The sequence below is a fragment of the Barbatula barbatula genome (genome assembly GCF_947034865.1).
Source record: "Barbatula barbatula genome assembly, chromosome: 3".
In the NCBI taxonomy this organism is placed as follows: domain Eukaryota; kingdom Metazoa; phylum Chordata; class Actinopteri; order Cypriniformes; family Nemacheilidae; genus Barbatula; species Barbatula barbatula.
This window is the reverse complement of record NC_136764.1, coordinates 5,809,506-5,826,903: the sequence shown is the minus strand read 5'-3', so window position 1 is coordinate 5,826,903 and position 17,398 is coordinate 5,809,506. Positions and strand designations below refer to the sequence as shown.

General features: G+C 37.4%; 3 protein-coding genes across 4 annotated transcripts in view; 1 reads left to right on the top strand and 2 right to left on the bottom strand.

The window, feature by feature from the left end:
- rx2 (retinal homeobox gene 2) overlaps positions 1 to 17,398 on the bottom strand; it is a 149,763-nt gene that overhangs the window by 72,894 nt on the left and 59,471 nt on the right. The window lies entirely within an intron of this gene.
- On the bottom strand, positions 7,397 to 9,347 carry jund (JunD proto-oncogene, AP-1 transcription factor subunit). Its single transcript, XM_079453437.1, has one exon. The coding sequence runs from the start codon at positions 9,054 to 9,056 to the stop codon at positions 8,271 to 8,273; it is 786 nt and encodes a 261-aa protein (XP_079309563.1). The 5' UTR covers positions 9,057 to 9,347; the 3' UTR covers positions 7,397 to 8,270.
- Positions 12,152 to 17,067, top strand: pgpep1 (pyroglutamyl-peptidase I). Of its 2 annotated transcripts, none has more exons than XM_079453842.1 (5): positions 12,152 to 12,363; positions 13,145 to 13,197; positions 13,457 to 13,573; positions 14,478 to 14,710; positions 15,051 to 17,067. In XM_079453842.1, the coding sequence occupies exons 1-5, from the start codon at positions 12,333 to 12,335 to the stop codon at positions 15,241 to 15,243; spliced, it is 627 nt and encodes a 208-aa protein (XP_079309968.1). In that variant the 5' UTR covers positions 12,152 to 12,332; the 3' UTR covers positions 15,244 to 17,067. The 2 variants fall into 2 exon arrangements, with proteins under 2 accessions (XP_079309968.1, XP_079309969.1); XM_079453843.1 differs by having other exon boundaries at positions 12,224 to 12,363; positions 14,478 to 14,706; positions 15,051 to 17,060.

Here is a 17,398-nt window from a genome sequence, read left to right as displayed (position 1 = left end):
GGGTTTCAGACGTTGCTGAAGCAGACAGGATCTAACATGAGAGTGAAATGGAGAGAGAGAGAGAGAGAGAGAGAGGGGAGGGAAACAGAGACACACTCAAGTAAAAGGGGATTTTCAGCAGAACTTTTTTCCCACAAACCCATGTGAGTAAGTGTATGGGGGAACTGAACGTATGCTCAAAAAAAGCTGTGTGTGTGTGTGTGTGCGTGTGTGTAAATCACTGTGCTTGAGCCTTTACTTATCTGATTATCTGATGTCTATGTCAGCTAAGAGACTGCCAGTGTTTTTTTAGATTTTGTTTCAACAAACTACACACTGCATGGTTGACTTTTTATATCCACTGGCAAAATCCCCTTTTCTATTTACAAAACACTTTCAGTTTTGATTTCCCAAAAAAAGTCACACGGGGAATAAAATTACTGTAATACATTTCTAAAAACAAAGGTGCTAAAAAAGCTGTGATGTCGTAAAAGAATTATTCTGGATTCCCTAAAGCAGTGGTTCTCAAAAATATTGTTGTAAGGCCCCCCTGTGCATTGCTTTGTGGCCCCCAAGATAAAGACTTATAATCTCAAACTAAGAATTTGAATTAAACCAAAACATATTCAGTTATACAATGATGGAACATTCATTATTTTGGTCGGTGCGCTTATTTTTCTGATGTTTGATTGGTTAAAATGTGTGTTACATTTCTATATTTCATAAAATGCCACAAAATCCGTGCCCCCCTGGATCCATCTTGGCACCCCCAATTTGAGAACCACTGCCCTACAGAACCTTTCAGTCAAGAATCATTCCTAGTTTGTTAAACCTTTTGTCGCTGTCTTGTTCTGTAAATGTTAAAGGTGCTTGATGCACCTCGCAGCCCGATACAAAGGAACCTTTGGGGAACCTTTTTAAGCAGCAATGGACAGCAAATGGAAACGTGTGCTCAAGTCTCCTGCTTGTCAGATGCTTTCTCTTGGAAAAAACAACAACCACAAGAAATTTCCTTTAGAATTCGTGTTAAATAGACAATCAAAAGTGACATTATTGGTGGTGTCTGCTTAGACAAGCATCAATACAATTCAAACCAATAACTTTATGTATAAGGATATAACTGTTTGTACTAAAAATGCAAATGTTTCTCAATCACGTGGCTGTTAGCGAGAAATGTGCTGTTTCATTTCAACAGTACGTGACAGGATTTGTCGGCAGAATTTTTGTTTTTTGGACAGTTGAAAACGAAATGTGAAACTTTGAACTTCAAAATGAAGCTGTTTAAGAAAGTAAATCTTCCAGTGCCAAGAGGAAAATCCTATTGCTCAGTTGTGTTTCGTTTGAGTATCAATTTCGTTTCAGATGTTTCTCTTAAAATTCTTCAGAAGAAATAACAGAGAATCAAATGAGTTTGAAATTATTGAAACACGTGAAGAGTCTATGTGGAGGTGTAAATAAGTGCAGGTTGTCGAGATCAAATAATCTGGATTTTAATAAATTCGATGAGAAATGTTCGAGTTCATATTGAGATCTTCAATAATATTGACTTTTGATCGCAGACGAGACAAATCTGAGCTCAGTTTGACACATTGTTGTCATCTCTTCTCAAACTCGAATGACATATTTGTAACATTTCTTTATCGCAGGAGAATCATTTGAGATGAAAATGAGACATAAGCATAATATTCCATCTTCTCTCATCCTCTTCTCATTTATGTCTAGGAGATATTAAAGAGATGTCATCTGTGATTTTGGGTGGGTTCAGCTCTACGTTCTCCTCAGAAATGTCTGGATTCCTTTTTGCTGACGTTGGTTTGGGGACAATAAGCTGTGAAGGCCACATATATAAATACGACTGAATGGACTAATTCGGAGCAGCTGTCTAAAGTGTTAATAGCGCATGAGCTTTGTTTTCTTTCCTGGATTATGTCACATTCATTGTGTCTTGAAATAGCTCCGTTACACAGAATATAAAAAGGAAAACGCTTAAACGCTTAATTCAGAGCAAACCTCAGTCAATCCTGTAGGAATTTGATCATAAATAGACATTAAAATCTAATTTGATCCCAGATCGTTTAAAAGTAGACATTCCAGTAGGATTCTTTTGTCAAAGAAGGTTTGGATGAGATCTGTCTAGTCAGTAAAGCATTAATAAATAACTAACATTCCGAACAATCATTATGAATAGAAAGTCTCTACCCTAAAATGTATATTTAAACAGTGTGTGTTGTGTGCGTGTTTGTTTGCACCTCAAAAGAAGTGCATTTCATCTTTAAATCTAAAAGGTTTTCGTCCCGAGGCTTCTTTCGTAATGTAACTTCCCCTCAATCGTATGCATGACTGAACTACAATCAAGCCCGAATCCAAAAAGCATCTTTTCTTTCTGGACAAATTAAAAGCATTTCCGGATACGGAGGCATAATTTAGAGATTATTCCAGTCGCTTTAGCGTCACATTCACGTCTTTTGTCAAACTCTCTGCTTACGTTCAGATATTATTTCTGACCTTTCATTCTGTTGTTATGACTTCTCAAGTGCTGCTGGTATTTTTTACAGGAAGGAAACTCCCATTGGCCAAATGAATTGCTTGTAAGCCATTCAGAAAGAATCAAAGAAATGTCCTTCTATCACTAAATTCTTGTTTGCAAGTAAAGAGCTGCTTTGAAAACTTGAACGTTTTAGCTGTGTGACCTCTTGAACAGCATTCAGACGAAATCAAACCAAGATACAGGCTCTGAATCCAGTTTTCTGAAATGAATAAATATAAGATGAATGGTGTATGTGAGGTAGAAATTTCGATTTATTACACGTTTTATTTTATTGACTACAATTCCCCATGGATTTAAAATTGACTTTTTGTTTGTTTTAGGGGAATTACTGGGGAATGTTTACCCAAACATGAACATTCTGTCATCATTTACTCACCCTCTCGTCATTTCAAACCTTTATGCCCAATTTTCTGCAGAAAACAAACAAAAAAGATATTTAGAAGAACGTTGGTAACCGAACAGCACTGGCCCACATTCCCTTCATTTGTAAGGACACAAAACGAATGCAAGTAAATGGGTTCCAGTTATAAAAAAATTCAAAATAGCTACTTTTGTGTTCTGCAGAAGAAAAAAGCGCCATGAAATGACAAAAGGCAGAGTCAATTATGACAGAACTTTCATTTTTGGGGCAACTATCGCTTAAATTTTGAATTTGTTAATGTTTTGAAGCCCACTAGCTCCCCCAAGACTAACACGTTCGTAATAAAAAGCAAAAAGTCAATTCATAACCCAACTATCCCTTTAGAATAGTCTCTCACGTCCACCAATGTGGATAAACGACATCATTCTGCGCGACAGCTTCTCATCAGATGGCTATTTAAAAAGGGGAGGAGCCACTCACGTCCCATCCTCACTTCCTGTTTCACTGAAAATACGTCAATATATCAAAGAAAGCTGCACATTTTAATTCATTTCAGTTGCATTTTATCGGCTCTCTAGGACTTTGTGTCGTTCACCCTAAAGATATAACCCAACGACGCCCACTTCGCCCGAAGGTGACAAAGTGAAAGTCATCATCGTGAAAGCACATCGTGTCAAGACGTCCCTTGTTAAAAGGCTCTGAATGTTCTGTTGCTATGGTCAGATGAATAGAAAGATGTGAGCAAACATCCATCATCGTCTGAAATCGAGGTGGACATTGAGTGAACATCACAGTGGGGATAAGAGCCAGAACGTCTTCGGTTTATCTTCAATGGAAATACATCTGGAGTATTCTTACGTCCACTTATACTGGGTTGAATAAAACTAACTTCTGATTAAAATGATTATTGTTGCGTAATGTTATTTGACATCGAGCTTTTTAAATTGAAATAGTAGACTGTATGGTGTAGTAGAGTGTGTCCTGCACATTAAGATATTAGTATTTCATTTCAAACACGCTCATCGAGCTTATGAAAGTTATGGAGCTTCTGTCAGATAGTTTTAGGTCTTCCAGGCCTGACATGAGATATCTAAGTGCACGGCTCTCTGCGAAAACAATCAGACCCTTCTAAAGGCATAATAGACTAAAGTACAGCGTTTCTCAGAATAGACGTCTTCCTGGCTCAATCAGAACTCTTTCTGACTTACTGATGTACAGGAAATCACTCTTTAAGCTACATGAAAAGGTCGATTATTATGGGATCAAAGCGGACCTGAAATAGCACGACGGCTTAAAAAAGATCCCAAAAACGAATCAAATTTTATCGAAACCTGCACCTTTCAAAATCACAATCCGTCATTTAATGTCGCACTTACACAAAAAGCTAAGTTCTGACATTTTTTCTTAACTTTACTTAACTTAAAAAAAAGTGAAAGGGTTTTAAATTTTTTCATCATGACCTGAGAGTACATTTATAAACAAGCCGTAGTTATTGTTAAAAGCGCTATATAAATAAAGGTTGAGTTGAGTATACATTTTAGAAATACTAGCATAACACATGGTTCAGGGTCAGAACACGCAAAAATGCATGGAAACAAGCGAAATATGCCGTTCCTGGCTGAACAGACATCACTTTGAACTGACCTCATTTGTGTGTTTTGTATGGCTGGTGTGCAGATCGCTCTGAGTCACGATGAGTTCAGCTGTATGATGTCATCTAGTTACAGAACACACTGAGATAATGAAATGGGCAATAATAGCAAACAACACAAGAGATGCTCTCAGTATCTTCATTGCGAGGAAACTTCTGAGAGGATAAAGCATTTGGGTTTGGCCTGTTTTTGGTCCATATTTTGTAAAAAAAAAGAAAGGTTAACTGGTGCAGTATATAATGTTCCCGCTGAACCTCAGAATAACTCCAAGACACCTTTAAAGAGTCTCAAATATCGTATTTATACACTTAAAATAAACTTTTGGAACTTTTACAGATGGGTGATGATGGGTTACTGGAGTTAACCGTAAAGAGTTTTTACAGGAATGATAAACAAATTTCTCAGAGAACCAAGAGTGTTGCCAGTGTGACAGAAACCTCGGTGTACTTTTTATATTATAAATGTAAATACAATGTAAACTGCACAGGGTCAAATTAACTCTTACGGCGTGTAATAGACACTTTGAGAGTAGGGATTGTACACTTGGAGTGTTAATTTGACCTTTCTTGACACTGGTGATTTTACTGTAGTATTGTTGACTGACCAAATTATCACAAAAGAAAGAATTATACATTAAAGCAGGGATTGTATAGTTTGACTTTGATTTTTGATATCAATTCCACTATTGCACACATATATATTACACACAGTATTTAGTTTAATTGCTTCTGAAGTAACTTAAATGACAGAAAAAACAAGAGTAATTTCTTACTTTACTTTTTCAAGGGAAAAGCAGTTAAAGTTACTTAGGAACTATCAATAAATGTATTTTTTTAATGTCCCCCCTCGGTTAATTGTTCTTCAAGAGGATTTTTCTTTATACATTAATTGTTAAAAATAGGTCAATAAAACAAAAGCTAAATATTTATATTCTTTATTGATTTATTTTGTTTTCACAATGTGATTTTCTTTCCATCTTTTTTATTTATTATTTTATTTTTTGTTTGTTTGTTTATGTAATTGATGGTGTACGATTCCCTACAGATTGTAAAGGCTGAATATGGTTATTGTCTTTTGTTATTAATCATAAATCATAATAACGGATTAAATAAAGAAAAAAAGGAGGTCTTGGCGCATTTTCGGAGTGACAGGGAAATGAGCCAATCACAGCCACATTCCTCCTCTCATGTGATTTGTATTACCTTTGCTGCAATGGCTCTCGGTACATGTAGTTTGAGAAACCCATAAGACATTTGAAAACGTAAATGAAAATATTTGGATATAATATAATATGAGAATCATTGAAATAGATTAACACTAGATTAACATGTTGAATAACAGCTAAAACGAATCTAATGTTTTGTACAGTGAAATTATATAACGGTTTAGGTCTCGCCCTACTGGACAAATAACACATTGCATTGGCTATAGCTTTAACCTATTTATTTAGTCTTTCACTGCACATTGTGTGCAATGTCCTGATATAAACAGATTTATACCAATCGTAATAGCTATCTTCTTTATAAAACCCATGCTGGGATAGAAGGTATTTATTTTAAGGTTTTATTTAAAAGGAGAATTTATTAAAATAATCCTCAATTTCTCAGGCTGGGAAATTTGCAGTCAAAGTTTTGTCTCGTTCTCTGACACAATGTGATGTTAGAATAAAACTGACCCATAATTATACAAATACAATCATTCATGCAGCCACTTTCAATAACACAATCAATAACATTTGTATTGGGTTCATTAACGTTAAAATGCAACAGTGACTCTTTTTGTTTGCAGGATAATCTAAGAGTTGGCTAAATAGTATTCTTTCCATTTATTATCGGTTGTGGCTGTAATTGGGTAGCCTATATAAAGAGCTTTCTAAGAAAATCAGACACGTCTTGTGCAATAATGCATTCTATCACTAGATGGCACGATTTCCTCCTCAACAGCTCAGATGTGCATTGACATTAGGGGGCATTAAAACATAAAAGGGGCTCATTTGACATTCAAATAAGATATTTAAAAAAAGCTAAAACATTGTTTGGTTATTTATTACTAATATACACCCTTGTCGTTATCCCAAGTTGCACTACTGCGAGGGATGCGGGACCTGTGAGTGTAGGGCCTTAATATATTATTGTGAACAATGTGTTGGTCTTGAAGTCAAAAAGGTTGAGATCCACTGCATTAACGTTAGTCTTTTTTAATCTAAATTTACATGGCCCGTTTTTTATGCACACTGTGCATTTCCATGTCACGTCATACTTTATTATGTTTCAATTCTCTCAGTATTTTAATAACATATTTCTTTTTCACAATATCAGAAATTAACAATGAACGGGTGGATTTTAAATCATTTTATTGTTATTGTTTAAGTGGATTTGAGAAACTGAAATTTAATTTTTAAAAAATCCATGTTTAACCATTTTTCACTCTCTTAGCAGTTTGTTTCTAAACATTTTAATAGTAATGTCCCTTAATAACAAGTTATACCTAACCTTAATGGTGTCATCCTTCAGGATGTGACATCAAGACCGACACAGTATAGCAAGAGATTTGATACATTTAAAGAACAGTTTGTCTCACTCTAATAAATTACATTGTTAAAGATTATTTCAGAATTTAATCAAATCTAAATTTATTAAATGAACTGCCAATGGAAAACTTTAGCTCTTTATTTCCATTCATCGTGTCCAGCTCAACTGCTTAAACACTTTGAACAGAAGTACAGCCTGTTCACTTTTAAATGTAGTGTTCAGGGGAGCCTGTGTAACAGGAATGACTCGATTTGATTCAGAAGTCTGTGTTTGTCCCTTATATTTGGAGCTGTTGAAAAAATGTCATTCAACACGGATAAACAGGTGAACTGAACAGATTTTAATGACACTTAATGTACAGATCACACTGGAAACATATAAAGATCAATACAGGACATGTGACAGGTGAAACGTTTACATTTACATCACACACACATAATCCAAAACAGCATCAAATAAGACATCATATAGTATAAAATAGATAGGCATTGATTAATAAGAGCTTGTCATGAGAAAAGGCCTTTAACATGAAGCGTACATGCATGACATCTTTGTTGGGTTTGGTTGCACTCATTTTGAGTTTGTCTCGAGCATGCAAAAAATACAGCTGCTTAGATCCTCAGTGATGAGATCGAATAATGTTGCACGGTCGTCTCTCAATGCAACCGGGCACACGAGTCCATTTGCTACAAAAGGTTGTAAACATAACTTTTATTTACATCAGCACCTGTAGTGTCCCCTCCAACAGTCCAAAGAGAAGAGAGGCATCATCGGAAGGGTCAGTTTGCTCTTTATGCATCAGTGAAGGAGACAGTCTGTGTTCTAAAATAAGCTGAAACTTGTGTCCTTATTATGTGTGTTGTGAAAGCAACTTGAGGCTGTGCTGTATTGTGAACATCCGGGTTCCCACCTGGAAATAGGAGAGAGTGTGGTTTCCAGACCTGGGAAAGTCGTGGAAATGTTTATAGTGGGTTCAAAGGTGTCTGTTATAGTTGCTCTTCGTTCTGTCTCCGCGCAATGATCACAAACGCGCGTTATGGAAAGAAACTCAACAGCGTGCCCAACAACGCCCTTTGGTCGTGACTATTCACAATACAGCCCAGCTTGTCGTGCATTGCTTAAATATACACTGAACCGAAAAGCATTCTGCATTTTGTTTGTCAACTACTGACATACTGATAAGAGGAGATGAATGTCCTCTAATAAGCTTGAACTTGGTTGGGCAGCAACTGGCACCCGTTATTAACGTGATTCATGACCCTCTGTTTCAACTGCGCCACTTGTTCTCTCAACACGCTCGCCGTGGACGCCAGCTCCGTGTTCTGGTTTTTTAGGCTTTTTACTTTGTCCTCCAGTCGGGATATCCGCTCCAGTTTCCTCTTGCGGCACTTGGACGCGGCGATCCGGTTGCGCAGCTTCTTCCTCTCGGCCTTGATGCGCTCCTGCGTGTCCATGTCGATGGGGGAGAGCGGCGGACTGTCGCCGAAGCTCTGCATGTCCGGCACGGTCTGCGGCTCGTCCTTCGGGGCCTGTTGCGCGCTCGCGTGGTGCGCGGGGGGCTGCGGCGGCGGCGGTGGGAAGGGAATGGTGTCCGTGGAGTAGTTCACCGTGGTGCCGTACGCGCTCAGGTTCGTGTACACGGGTAGGTCCGTGGGCATGGCGAGGGTGCTGCTGGTGAGTCTGTTGAGCGGAACGCACGGTCCTCCGTTCAGCTGGTTCTGCTTGTGGAGATCCTCCAGGGCTTTGACGAAACCCTCCGCGAACTCCTGCTCGTCGCTCACCGACTTCGGGTAGACGAAGTGGGACGTCGGGGTGGTCGTCACCATACCGTTGGACTGGATGATGAGCCTCTCCAGCTCGGGAGACGCCAGCTTTAGGAGACCCAGGTCGGGCGAGTTGAGGATTCCCTCGGCATCCCTCAAATCCGGCTTTAAACTGGAGCTGTTCTGGTCGTCCAGGTTCAAGCTCATGTCTTTCTTCATCATTGTGTTTGATATCCCTTAGATTTCCTCTTGCGAATAGAAGCTCGCTCCCATCCTACACCCTGCGGAGGGGTGAGCGGGGTTTCGTGTCCGAATAACCCATCCGCTTTCTAACTGCTTTCGCGCGAAGTGTCCCGTTTGTTTTCCCTTGTACACGGAGCGACAGCGTTTTACTTTCACTTGATCGATTTATGATGTTGTTGTCATGATATTGTCGCTTCTTCCAGGCGCGAGAAACGTTGTCTATGGGCGTCAATACGCATTTGCAAGTTTTCTATCCCTAAAAATTCCATTATGTCACTTCAGAGCGCTCAGATTGGACGAAGATGACGTTCTCTTCCGGTTTCATTTGCATAGGGGGCCGCGCTCGCAGCTGTCGCCATGGGGACGTCGAAAAAAAGCAAACAGCGCGGTGCATTGTGGGTTGATGTCATAGCGTGTGCGTAGAGCGTGCGAGGGTGGGGCCAGAAACAAGCCTGTCTGGTAGAAAATGTTCTTTTATTGTATAACATGTGAAGGGTTTTGGTGTTTGATGCAGTGTTTCCACTGTAGTTTTAATCATTTTACGGAATAATTCACACACACAGCGCGTTTAGGATACATTTTAACAGATAATGGAACTATAAAGTGCACTTTGAAGGGAATGTCTGGCCAAAAATATAAATTCCTTCATCATATATTTCCCCTCCTGTGGTTGAAAAACCGTACGGACTCTTTCTTCGGGGGAACACAAAATACGATATCTATAGAAATGTCTCTTGTTATTTTGTTCATTCGTTTTAAGTGAGTGGGGATCAATGTTGTTTGAATTAACAAGACCTGAATACAGAAAGTCATACAGGTTTGGAATGTCATGTGGGTGGGTGAATAATTCTTGAGCTTGTTTCAAGCTTTAACAAGTCTGTCGAGAAGAATGTGCATAAATGCCTTAAAATTTAAGGACGTTTTTGAGGGACGCTGACGATGTTCGGAGATAAATTGAATCGATTCAAGAATTCAATTGTGTGTGAGCTGTTGGATTTCTAAAAATATCTCGGCGGGCAGGGAGAGAGAGAGAGAGGATGAGGGTACCACATATGAATGGGAGGCGATGACGTACAAAGACATCTGCATCAGAGAATAGAAGCGGCATCATCCGTTGCTATGGCAACAGTGACATGGGGCCTGACGCATGGGCAGGTGAATGGAGAGGGGTGAGGATAGCTGCAGCAGATGTAGCGCATGAGTGGGTGGGAAGCGTTTTTTGGATGAAAAGGTTTATTTCTATCATTTAAAAGAAGAAGAAAAAACAGGAGACTCACACTTCATTTATTTTTATGAAATACATTTTCTTCAATATGGTGCTATTTCCCTGAAAGGTCAGGTTTTTAAAAACCTTTCATGTTCAATAGATTCTTTGCACGTTATACGGTTATTTTTATCTTGCAAATATATAGGTAAAAATAGCACGAAATAACCCTAATTCAAGACATTACATCTTTTATTACAGTTTTGCTTCTGAATAAAAAAAATATCTCACTTAATTCCCAAGAGACTCAAAACATTTAATACTTTTTAAGATACTGTTTTTTATACATTTTGTGAAAAGGATTGAAAACACTGTGTTTAATGTCTTAGTGTGTGTGCGTGCGTGCGTGCGTGTGTGTCTCCACCTCATTTCCTGTGTTGAGTGTGACTCATAGATATACACCAGTTTGAGGCCTCAAGGAACACTGCTAATGAACTATGAGAATTCATTCTCTAAAGATACAGGTCCATTGAACAGCGACAGGGAACACAAACATGTCTAAACCAGATCTCAGCTGAGTTTTGGCACAGGTCCGTAACACCACACACTCCACAATAAACCAAATTAATTCATTTATATAAGTTAAGTTAAAGATAGTTAAATATAGTTTTGCAAAAATTAATTTTGTATAGATCCAATAAAAGAAAAAGATGTGTAAGATTACAAAGCTTAAACAATATGAACAAATATTAATAATATTAACCTACTATAAAAGTATTCAGTTTGGTTTGTTTTTATATTATGTGCTGGATATTTTGTTCAGCCTTAAGGTTTTTTTTCGTCAAGCACCCACTTTAAGATGATATGCTTTGCTCTTGTTCTGTTTTAAAGGGATACTCCGCCTTAGAATGAAAATTCAGGTTCAGAATTCAAAACTTTCTTAATTTGTGTTCTCAAGATGAATGGAGGTCCATGACAGAAACGAATAACAGAATTTTTAAACGTATCGTTTTAATCAGCAATTTTTTCGGGTCCAACTTCATAGACTAAACAGGTGAACAGAACAGAGCAGAACAGAATGGAATAAATATTGCACATATCCAGGTACAACATCAAGATCATGCAAGTAAATAGTCAATATAAACATAAAAGACAATTTCACAATATAATATATTCTGTGAATATGTTTACAGATGCTGTGCAATGGGTTATCATGCAATGCAGGCCGCTTTGGATAAAAGCGACTGCCAAACGCGTAAATGTGACAAAGACATGTTCACAAGTAGGAAGGAAATGACACATAATTCACATAAACATGTTGGGGCCTTATGTTAATCTACCAGTCTTTAACAGTTCGTGACAGAAATGACCTGGGAAAAGCTACACTGTTAACGATTTGCTTGTATTTTTACAGTACGTTACTGGCAGCACGGTTGCCAGTAAATTACTGTATTTTGATTTACAGTGCTGTACTGTAATACATTCTACAGTACAAAAAATATTGCTATATAGATACTACATAGTACTTTACTGTATTTTTACTATATTTTTACTGCAAGTTACTGTAATACCTATATTGACAAATTATTACTATTTAATTGTTATTGGCAATAATTACAAACATTATTATATATTTTAGCTAGTTTGGATATAAATCTGTAGTTATTAATATTATAAAACTGCTATACTTGACATTATGAATCAAAAGGCAATCCAAGCAATGTTAGCATCAAAAATATTTTTATTGAATCATTTCATTGAAACAAAAAGTATAAAAAAATTTAAACATTTATAACAGTATTGAAGAATGATGTATTATATTTACAACAACTGAATAAAAAGACAAAAGAACTGTTTTCATGCATCTCCAGGGCGACAGGTGGCGCTGCTGCGCATTCCCTGATTGATCTCAGTTCAGAGGAAGAACAGTATAGGATGAATCCTGGGAGATGGTGTGTTTACATTGATCGTGTTTTATAAAGATCTCATCTGATGAAACACTGTCCAGTTCCTCATCGAAGATCACTTTCATTCCTGTCATAACATCAGAGATGGACCAGAAGAAGACGGTTATTGTGACAGGTAAGCACCAAGCACCGTAAAGTTTTCATAATCATATCCAGCGAATGGAATGTGTGAGTGTTTATTTATATGTACATATATAACAGATTTCTATGTGGTAGACAACACGCATGTTTAAAATGGAAGGAAAAGACATTAGATAGTCGATTAAGACACAAGAAACTTCACACTTGTTTATCCGAAAGCATCAGGTACAGAAAGTACTATCCAATAACATTAGATTCGCATCACTGGTGCTATAACCACAATCCAGGGGATGCTAACCTAAAAGTCTAATTTTAAGAGAAAAAACTATTTTTTTGTAAAATAATATGTAAATAATACCAAGTTTGGTTCACCTGAAAACCACATGCAAAAGTTACACATTACAATCAGACCTTAGACTTTGATCGTTAGAATTAGCTGACACTGCTTTTGCTGAACACCTGTTGTTATAGGCATATGTTGTAAAAGCAATGAAAGACATGAGATCATGTGTGGTCAGGTGATCTTTTAAGATCTCTTATAACCCTGAATGAGTTTACTTTGTTATAATGACCTCGTCATTCTACTCATCACTACACACCACATACGTGAACACGTAGAACTAAAATCAGTTTATTGTGTGAGAACAAAGACAGTGTGAAGAGATACGAGAGATGAAACCGACACAGTTATGCAGAAAGTATACAGTGTAGTGGTCAATACACAAAAATATTTGACCTGTCAGAATGGCGTATATCAGACATCTGTGTATTATACTGTTTCCAGAAAGTTTTTTTGCTGTCTTGTGTTTTTCTAGGTTTTGAGCCTTTTGGAGAACACACCGTTAATGCCAGCTGGGTGGCAGTACAGGTTTGATATTTGCACCTGTAGGAAATGTTCAGCATGAACTATGATATGTTTTAATTGTTTGCTTAGAAAAATTCTGCACCAGGTTAACATAATTTGCATAAATCCAAAGTGCAACTTTGATGACACAGTGATCACTGGGCACTTTTATTAGACTTTTAATAATCTTGCTTTTCAAATAAATCTCTGAGAATACCATTAACTCTTGGAAGCTATTACAGCGTAACCTCTAAACATTTAACATTCAATGTCCTACTCTCAGGAGCTGAAGAAACTGGGTTTGGGTCACGATATAAACCTTCATGTTGCTGAAGTACCTGTAGAATATCAAGCGGTCCAGACTCTTCTACCTTTGCTATGGAAGCAACACATGCCACAGGTAACATATACATTTTCTCCAGCATGTTGAAGAGATGTGAAATGTTAATACAATCTTTTGGTTAATATAAGTGGATCAACCCTTTCAATATATTATGTATTTTCCGGTTGTTAAATATTTTCGCAGTTTACTATTCGGAGTGAACTGAAAATAGGGGATTAAGGGGATATTTCACCAGCAAATCTAAATATCCCCATGTTTGACTCACCCTTGAGGCATCCAGACTGAATACGACTTTCTTCTTGGAGAATAATGCAGTTGGAGTTTTAGCACGTATCATTTTACTTCCATGCGGTAAAATGGGAGTGAATGGGTGTCGACTTTTTGTACCGCTTCCATCGAGCGGAAGCTAGAAATCAAGGTAAAGAGCCCAATCAGTATTAATATTTCTCTTTAACAAACGCATCGATTCGCTTCAGAAGACCTTTGTTAAGACCACAGAGTCATGTCGAGCAGTTCTTTGATTGATGGTTTCACTTTTTGCAGCAAAACGTTTCAGCCCATTCACTCCCATTCTTCCACTTGTAAGTAAAATGATACGTGACATAACTCCGACTGCATTATTCTTCAAGAACAAAGTCATCGTCATTCAGGATGCCTTGAGGGTGAGTAAAACATGTGGAGTTTTTGATTTGCTGGTGAAATATCCCTTTAATCACATCCAGAGTAAAAGTTTTGATTTATTAATACAAAATGAATATGCACAGTACACAGACATATATTATGTAGACACAAACTTTTATTCTGGATGCGATAAATCGCAATGAAGTTGAACAACCCTGATTTCAAATAATAGTTTGCTATATATGAAAACAATTAAAATATAATAAAACATCATCATAAAAATCATAATAATATTTTAATACTTCAAAAAAAATTTAATTTTCCTTTTCTTTCGGTAAAGTTAGTGGTCCATGTTGGAGTTTCCGGAATGGCCACCACGGTAACGCTGGAGGAGTGTGGTCATAACCATGGTTACCTGCGTGTTGACAACTGCAGTTTTTGTCCCGAGTCTCATTGCTGTATAGAAGGGGGGGCGGACTGCATTCATTCTGTCATAGACATGGATGCTGTGTGCAGGAGAGTCAACTCCTCTGGGCTCGGAGTCACTGTGTCTGTATCAAAGGATGCAGGCAGGTATGGGCCGTTCATTAACTTCAACTACAACACTTGTGTTGTGCAACTTGTGTACTTAACTTGTTAAGAAACAGTGCTAACAACAATGAGCATAAAAATACAATGCACATGTAAATGAATATAATAACATTTATAAACATTTTATTTGATTGTATCGATATTATTATTTTCATCTTTTGTCATGTTTTATTGATGCGTTGTGGGATGAGATACCTGTGAAAAGTGCATGTATTACATGTTGCCATCACTAGAGGTTTAGAGTGTGCTGCTCATTGGGTTTTGGACAGCGCTATAAAGTGTATGAATATGTTCTTTATGTAGAATTTTCTTTGTTCTTCAGATATCTGTGTGATTACACCTATTACACGTCGCTGTACCTGGGCAAGGGCAGATCTGCGTTTGTGCACGTCCCTCCCCTTGGGAAGCCCTACAGCGCAGAGGAGCTTGCGTGCACCCTCAGGGCCGTTGTTCTGGAGATGCTGGAACTGATGGACCACAGCGACGGGAGGAAACACTGCCTGCACAGTCAATGACACCTGGCTTAACATGTAGCATCGTGTTGGATTCAGGGGTGCTTACACATTCAGTGTCTTAACTTGTGTGCTACATTAAAAGAGCATTCAGCTGGTTTGAGATACACCCAGTATTTTAGACTCGATTCAACAGTTGTGCTCAAACAGGATAGGAAGTATACTTGAAACATGTAGGGATTGGTACTGTGCATGGAGTCTTTTAAAAGATTTTAAAGGAACAGTTTATCTAAAAGGGAACATTCTGAAAAAACACAGAAAAGTGACAACGATAGCTGCTTGTGTAATGTGAATTGGGCTTGTGACTGTCAGGCTTTATGGTGCTTTTGTTGGTTTGGGACCTCGACAGCCCCAGACCCCAGTCACTTTTACTAGAGGAGTGGCAAGTGTATTTTTAGACAACTCAAATTTTGTGAATAAAAGTAAGCCATGAATTTGGAACAAAATAAGCGTGAGCAAATGATTTAAATTTGATGTCAACTATTAGTTTAAGCATTCATTCAAAGTACTGGTGGTACTGTCTTTTCTGTACTCGTGTTCATTGGATCATGTATTTCTGCAGTATACAGTGTTTAAAAAAGAGGTCTCCTCGGCAGCTTCCAAATATACCCCAACACACACACACACACACACACACTGGGCAGAAGTGCAGCTTCCCTGCACATGAGCATTTTGTTTTCTCTAAGAGGAACTGTTCATTTGTAGCAGAGATTTGAGACTACATCCAAGCGAAATTAATGTAGACTGATTGGATTGCATAACAAATCTTCTGCCTGGTACCATTGAGGATACTATGGAATTATTAAAGTACCATCATAACTAATGCATAAAGGTCCCTATCAAACACAAAGGAACCTTAATATGACAAAGGTCTATTGCTTTCATTCTGCTGTACTTGAGACATCAGGGCTGCTGTAATTCTCAACCAACTCTTTACATTTGACAAATTATATATTGTAAAAGTGTGAGACAAGTCTAGAGTCATGTCGGTGGACATCGTTCCATATTTCATGTTAATGGCCAATATTATATTATATGTTACCCTGGAATACAAAACCTGCCTTAAGTAGCACAGGGATATTTGTGGCAAACAGCAACAGCCCTATGGGTCAAAATGATAGATTTTTCTTTTATGCCAAAAATCATTAGGATATTAAGTAAAGATCATGCTGCATAAGGATATTTTGTCAATTTCCTACCGTAAATACATAAAAACTTTATTTTTGTGTGAACAAAAATGGAAATAAAAACACACCTACAAGATTCCAGAGTTTTAAATAATTTCTAGGCCACATATTTTCATATCCTAACATACTATACATAAATAGAAAGCTCATTTATACCTTACGGATGGTGTATAAATCGTAATCTTGAAAAATGGACCCATAAGACTGGTTTTGTTGTCCAGGGTATCTATATAGTTATGTTATGTAACAAAGTAACAAATATTTATCTCCTAGCGTGATTTTCTAATGTTTTTACGGGAATCAAGTCATCGGTCAAACACATTGGACCAAACAGATGATGCTGTGAATCTTAACTGTTTTCTGTAATGTAGGAATGTAGGTTTCTTTTCAAGATTTCCATGTGTGTATTGTGTTAAGTGTACTGTGGGTGTTTATTGTGCTCACCCTGATCATGTCTCCATTCTTGTGAACAAACTTTGATTTGACTTTTCTTACTTTCCACACTCTTATACAAACTGTAGCTGATAATAAATGATGTCTGGCTATAATAATGTTTTCTTTCATATCCAAACGAGTTTAAAAGCTCTGTAATCTCAATTCTTTAAATTGACAAATAAAAAGGACAGAGACTTTAACTTTTAACATTTCTTGTTATCCATGGATTATTATGAGGTCATGAAAATCTTGTGCACAACAAAGAAACGTGAAGAAATGTTTGTTTAAAATAATTCCCCTATATAGGCTACCAAAGTAGGCTGCTTGTGTGTAGTACTAGGGCGCATGTGCAAGATTATTGAGCTATGCTAACTTAATTTGATCACTTTATAACCCAGCATACCCACACCTAAAAACTATCCCACATATTATTAATAAGAATGTTTTTTTTTTAAATTCATAAACGGGCTGTATGTTTATGACAGCAAAATATTTACGCGAACCAGGAAACTTGCGTACACGTCATCGCCTCTCTG